This window comes from Arachis ipaensis, chromosome B9, assembly GCF_059453495.1.
Source record: "Arachis ipaensis isolate K30076 ecotype BB chromosome B9, ASM5945349v1, whole genome shotgun sequence".
Taxonomy (NCBI): Eukaryota; Viridiplantae; Streptophyta; class Magnoliopsida; order Fabales; family Fabaceae; genus Arachis; species Arachis ipaensis.
The window spans coordinates 44,869,643-44,875,711 of NC_142444.1; the positions used below are offsets into that span (position 1 = coordinate 44,869,643).

General features: G+C 41.9%; 1 protein-coding gene across 1 annotated transcript; it reads right to left on the minus strand.

Moving 5' to 3' along the window:
* Positions 1-3,843: 3,843 nt before the first annotated feature.
* On the minus strand, positions 3,844-5,314 carry LOC107615508 (uncharacterized). Its single transcript, XM_016317566.1, has 3 exons — positions 4,786-5,314; positions 3,931-4,010; positions 3,844-3,879 (listed from the first exon to the last, which is right to left on the minus strand). Exons 1-3 carry the CDS (start codon positions 5,312-5,314, stop codon positions 3,844-3,846), a joined length of 645 nt encoding a protein of 214 aa, XP_016173052.1.
* Between the last annotated feature and the right edge of the window lie 755 nt (positions 5,315-6,069).

The following is a 6,069-nucleotide window of genomic DNA, read 5'->3' on the forward strand; positions in this document are numbered from 1 at the left end:
TCATCCACAGATTTGCATAGAATTCATGGATCATTGTTATTCCAACATTGATCTCAGGGTCGGCCAGGATCTTCCAGCCTCTCTTTCAAATTTGCTCTTAGATCTCCGGGTACTCATCTTCTTTTAATTCGAATTTGGCTTCCGGGATCACTGTCCTCTTGCACATTATTTTGTAATAATTTTCTTCATGCTGCTTTGTGTAGAATCTGAGAGGTTTGAAAACAACTATTTGGTTGTCTTCTTTCCTGCTTCTTGAAGTGGGATTTTCACTTTTTGGAGCCATGGAATTCGAATAGAGTGAGAAGGCAAGGCTCTTTCCACATTAAACATAAAAGGTTTGCTCGTCTTCGAGCAAAAGAGCAGAAAGAAGACGAAGAAGAGGAGAAAAATTCGAATGGAAGGAGGATGAGGGAGTGGGTGCCCGAATGGTATATATAGAGATGGGGAGGGTGGGATTTCAAAATTAATTTGATAAAAGATAAATAAGATATGATTCACACCTTGGTAAAAGATAGAAAAAGAATAAGTTTTAAAATTTGTTTAATCATCAAAAGATATGAAAAAGATAAAAAGATAAGATAGAAGGTATGAAAAAGATTTTAAAGTTTAATAAAATATTTAAAAAAGAATTGAAAAAGATTTGAAAAGATTTTAAATTTGAAAGGAAGTTGAAATTCAAAGATGATGATTGAAAGAATCTTGTTTTAGAAGATATGTTTAAAAAGATAAGATTTGGAAAAGATAAGTTTTGAAAAAGTCAAAAATTTCTCCAACCCTTGTTGGGTGTTTGAATGCCCAGAATGCTTTTATTCTAGTGTTCAACGCCATCCTGTTGTTCCCTCTGGGTGTTGAACGCCCAGCCAGTGCCTCCTGGCTGGAGTTCAACGCTAGTCTGCTATTCTTCTCTGGGCGTTGAACGCCCAGCCAGTGCTCCCTAGCTGGCGTTCAATGCCAACCTTGCTTCCTCCCTTCAGGGCGTTGAACGCCCAGCCAGTGCTCCCTGGCTAGCGTTCAACACCAGAATTGCTACACCTTAGGGACGTTCAACGCCCAACCAGTATCCCCTGGCTAGCGTTGAACACCAGTCTTGCTGCCTCTTGGGGGCGTTCAATGCCCCTCTTTCCCTCTTGTCTGGCATTCAACGCCAGCATGGGCTTTTTCCAGGGTGCTCTGTTTTTAGCTCTGACTGTCTCTGCTTCTGTTTTAACTACTGCACATGATCACAAAACTAAAGAAACAAGTATGGAAATTAAACTGATATGATTGATGTAACACCCTACCACATAGAGTCTTATGCTTAAGTCATAAGACAGATGTGGCGAGGTATTACGACCTTTAAAATAAAATTTAGTACGTATAGTATTGCAAAAATGTTCATAACTAGGAGCCTTTGAAGAAAATGGACAAATCAAAACCGTTTTAAATCAAAACCACAACACTCCGATCGATAACGTAAACGAACCGTTAGAGATTAAGCTAAAGCGAAGAGATATACAAAAGAGTGCCAAGAGACATATATCAAGACTCAGGACTTGGCTTGCAAAGATAGCCGGTCCGAGCATACAGTATACATATATATATAATAAGGAAATCCCAAAAGACGACCCAAAAGACAACATACAAATCCTGTTTCTCCAAATAATCTCTAAGAGGAGGTAATACAAAATACATATACAGTAGAGAACATAGTATCTAAACAGACATGCAATAACCAAAATAAAATCCCAAGATACAAGGATCTCCGCCAAAAGAAAGTCTCCAGCATGCCTCAGCGAGGAGCCTCACGTCCTGCATCTAAAAAACACAAAAATCTGCATGTGTGAGAATCGGAGATTCTCAGCATGGTAACAGTACCCAAATATCTAACATGTAATGTTCTGAGAACGCCGAAGGCAATCCTAGAACTTCCAAATTATAATCAAAGCGTATAAACATAACTAAACCATAACAAAAGTAAACAGGCAACTAACTTAAGAATCTTCGGTCTAGCTATATATATCCCATTTCCAAATCCTGCAAACCTCCCAACCACCAATAGTGAAATAAATGCAAGCACAAGTATATCAAGCAAGGAAATGTACAAGTAGGAAGCAGATAGAACAATTAAGCAAGTAGCAAGTAATGATGCGGTCAATTAGACAATTCAGACAAATCACATATAATGCATATGATGCATGCTTGTCCTAGCGGCTGATGAGTCTCATCTGTCGGTTATAAAGCCAGCCCGACAAGTACTAGTAGCTAACCATTGGACTGTGCCTCTGTCGCGCATCCCCAACTCGAGTTATCCACAAACATAGTCATAATTTATATCCAACACTCTCACTGGTGTATATTCATGGGGGCGAGCTCATCCGGAACTTTCACAGTGTCCGGCCACACTTGCGACATAGGGTCAGCAGAGTATCGAGTCTCCACCTAGACCACGTGGTGGCTAGCCACTACTTTCACCCAGGAAAATTCGTATCTCATATAGGTGAAGTGCAACAGTCATAATGGTCATCAATTCAGCATATATGCAATAATCACAGCCATACATTAGTATACGTCTTAGCCATTCCGGCCTACCAATCATAATTCCATACTCAGCCATTTCGGCTCAAAACATATCCAGCACTCCACCATCCTTTCCAACCGCTCACATCATCATTATACATCATACTCATAATTACATCCCTTTTCTTCCCCCACAAGTTACCCCTTTCCTAGCCTTCTCTCCATCACTTGGCATTTAACAACAAATTAAGACTTAAGGGATGAAATTGGAGGCTTATAAGTGTGAAATAACAATCCAGAAGGTTACCAGCTTGTTGGGAATGTGAAGAGCTTGAAAACAAAGTTTTGGAAAAGAACTGGGTCGCGTGCGGACGTACAGGGGTGTGCGTGCGCACGCCCAGAAATATTTTTAGACGTGTGCGTACGCACAGGTCTGTGCGTATGCACAAAAAGCAAAGTCTTTAGGGTGGGGGCGCGTGCACAACGTGTGCTAGCGCTGCCACCAGTGTGTCATTCCCAACGTGTGCGTCCGCACAGGCTTGTGCGTACGCACAGCTCGCAATCTTTCGTTGGTTTCGCGTGCGCACAGGGCGTGCTGGCGCTGCCACCAGTAGCCCTGTCTCTGCGTGTGCGTATGCACCAGTCTGTGCGTGCGCACATGACCAAATTCTCGCCGAGTGTGCGTGCGCACAGGGCTGTGCGTCCGCACACAAACCGGAAATCACAAATTCTACAGAAGTTGGAGAATTTAGATTTTTTGCCCGAACTTCCAACGATCATATCTTTTTCTACAAAATTCAGATTTTAACCAATTTTAAACCGTTTTAAAGCTTATGAAATTATCTTTCAATTGATGTAAAGATCATCAAATTCTGAAAACAATTGCCCCAGATATGATCCGTCGAAGTTCGTCAAAATTCCAGTTTTACCAAAAACTCATAAACTCCCCATTTCATAACATACACCTACCAAATCCAATCAAAATCAACCCTTCCATAATTTACCATTTCCAAACCTTATTCAATCATCAGTCTATCAATTTCACCATATATAACCAAATCTCACATCATGAATCAACATCTCACATTCCAAACTCCAAATAAACATTCAAGGTATCCATCACCATATATATATACACATACACACACACACACACACATACACACATAACAAGTTAATTCTTCAATTCATGCTCACCAAGAAGGTCCTCAACTCTATCATCAATCCAACATGTTAATGCATATCACATACCATATTTTATACTTTACCAACCAATACAACCACACACAACCATTTATACCATTATTCATACATATTCCATTCAATCCAAAATGACCAACAACCATATCAACAATTCCAAAGACCTATCCTAGGGTCACTAGCCTACGTTTTCACACCACATTACATTTTAGATACAGGAAACCGAAACCATACCTTGGCCGATTCCCGATCCATCCGGAACACTCTCAAATCAACTTCCAAGGTTTCCAAAGCCTCACCAACAGATTTCCAAGCTTGAAATTCCATACCAAAGCTTTCCAAAACCACCAATCAAGCTCCAAAACACATATATACAAAGCCTAAGCCACAATATCATACAAAAACACAATAACTCAATCACTAAATCATAAAATCTCAAGCCTCTAGCTTAGGTTTGAGAATCTCACCTTATCCAAAGACCAAGGGAGCTAGAGAAAGCCTTCCCTTTGAGTTAATTAGATCCTACAACACAAGGAAGCTCACAATTTCAACATATTTACCCAATGAACTCGAAAATCAAGGGCTGGGATTTGAAGATGAAACTGTAACTTACCTTAGGATTGCTTGTGTGGGTTTTGTAGAGCTCGACGCCATGGACGTGAGGCCATAAACGGTGCGTCAATCGGAGCTCGGAGCGAAAAGTTATCAACAATTGAAGTTGGAGGTAAATAGGAACAAAAGGTTTTCAATCTTCCCCCTTTCCCTTTCTTTGTGCAGCGTGTGTGTTGTGTTTGGGAGGGAAGAGAGAGCTGAGCTCTCTCATTAAAGGGGGCTTGGTTGGGCCCTTGGGCCCAAATTGGGTCCGGTTGGCCCGGTTTGGTCCGTTCGTCCCAATCTTGGGCCGATTTCTTTAAAATTGGTGTCAAAATTCTCGTCTTAAATTTCTCTACCACATTAAACCATAAAAACCTCATTTCTCACTTTCTAGAATATATTTTAATCTACGGGTTAATTAACCATTAATTAACCGGATTTTACATTCTACCCATCTAAATGAGAATTTTGCCCACAAAATTCGAATTTAGTTACCTGAGAACAGGTGTGGGTAGTCTGCTCGCATCTCTGACACAAGCTCCCAGGTGTTCTCCTTAACACCGGCTCGACTCCATGCCACTTTCACTAATGAAACCTCCTTTCCATGCAGCTTCTTAATATTCGTGTCATCAATCCTGACCGGAGTCACCGGCAGAGTCAGGTTTTCCTTTAGCTGAACCGATTCCAGTTCTAACACTTGGCTAGCATCAGGGGTATACTTCCGAAGCTGCGACACGTGAAATACGACATGCAGGTTCAAAAGATGAGGTGGTAGAGCCATTCGATATGCCACCGGTCCAATCTTCTCCAGAATTTGAAATGGACAGATGTATCGAGGGTTCAGCTTCTTGGTCTTAATCGCTCTACCTACTCCTGTTGTCGGAGTAACTTTAAGGAAAGCATGGTCTCCTTTCTCAAACTCTAAGGGCTTCCGCCTTTGACCGGCGTAACTCTTCTGACGGCTCTGAGCAGTGAGCGTTCTATCTCTGATTTTCTTTACTTGTTCCGTGGTTTTGGCTATCATCTCAGGCCATAAAAGACTCTTCTCCCCAGCTTCATACTAGCATAGCGGCGATTGGCACTTCCTCCCATACAGAGCCTCATACGGAGCATCCTGATGCTCGCATGGTAGCTATTATTGTATGCAAACTCCACTAGCGGCATGTACCGATCCCAGCTCGCCGGCTGGTCCAAAACACAAGCCCTCAACATGTCCTCTAGGCTTTGGATTGTCCTTTCAGATTGACCATCTGTTTGGAGATGGTAAGCAGTACATAAACTCAAACAGGTTCCAAAAGCTTTCTGAAATGCACCCCAGAACCTTGAAGTGAAACGGGGATCTCTGTCAGAGACTATAGTTGTAGGCACACCATGAAGTCTCACAATCTCCTTTATGTACAAACACGCCAACTCCTTAAGAGTATAATTCATCCGAATGGATAGAAAGTGAGCCGACTTTGTCAGCCGGTCCACAATCACCCAGACAGCATCAAAACCGGTTCTAGTTCTCAGCAACCCCGACACAAAATCCATTGCAATGCTCTGCCACTTCTATTGCGGAATATCCAAAGGTTGCAACGTCTCGGAAGGTCTCAGATGTTTGATCTTCACTCTTTGACAAGTTAAGCACTTTGAGACATACTCTGCCACATCATTCTTCACACCAGGCCACTAGAACATAGCCTTTAAATCATGGTACATCTTGGTACTCCCAGGGTGGATTGAAAATCCACTTTTGTGTGCTTCCTTCAATATATCCTGCCGCAAAGTCCCTACATC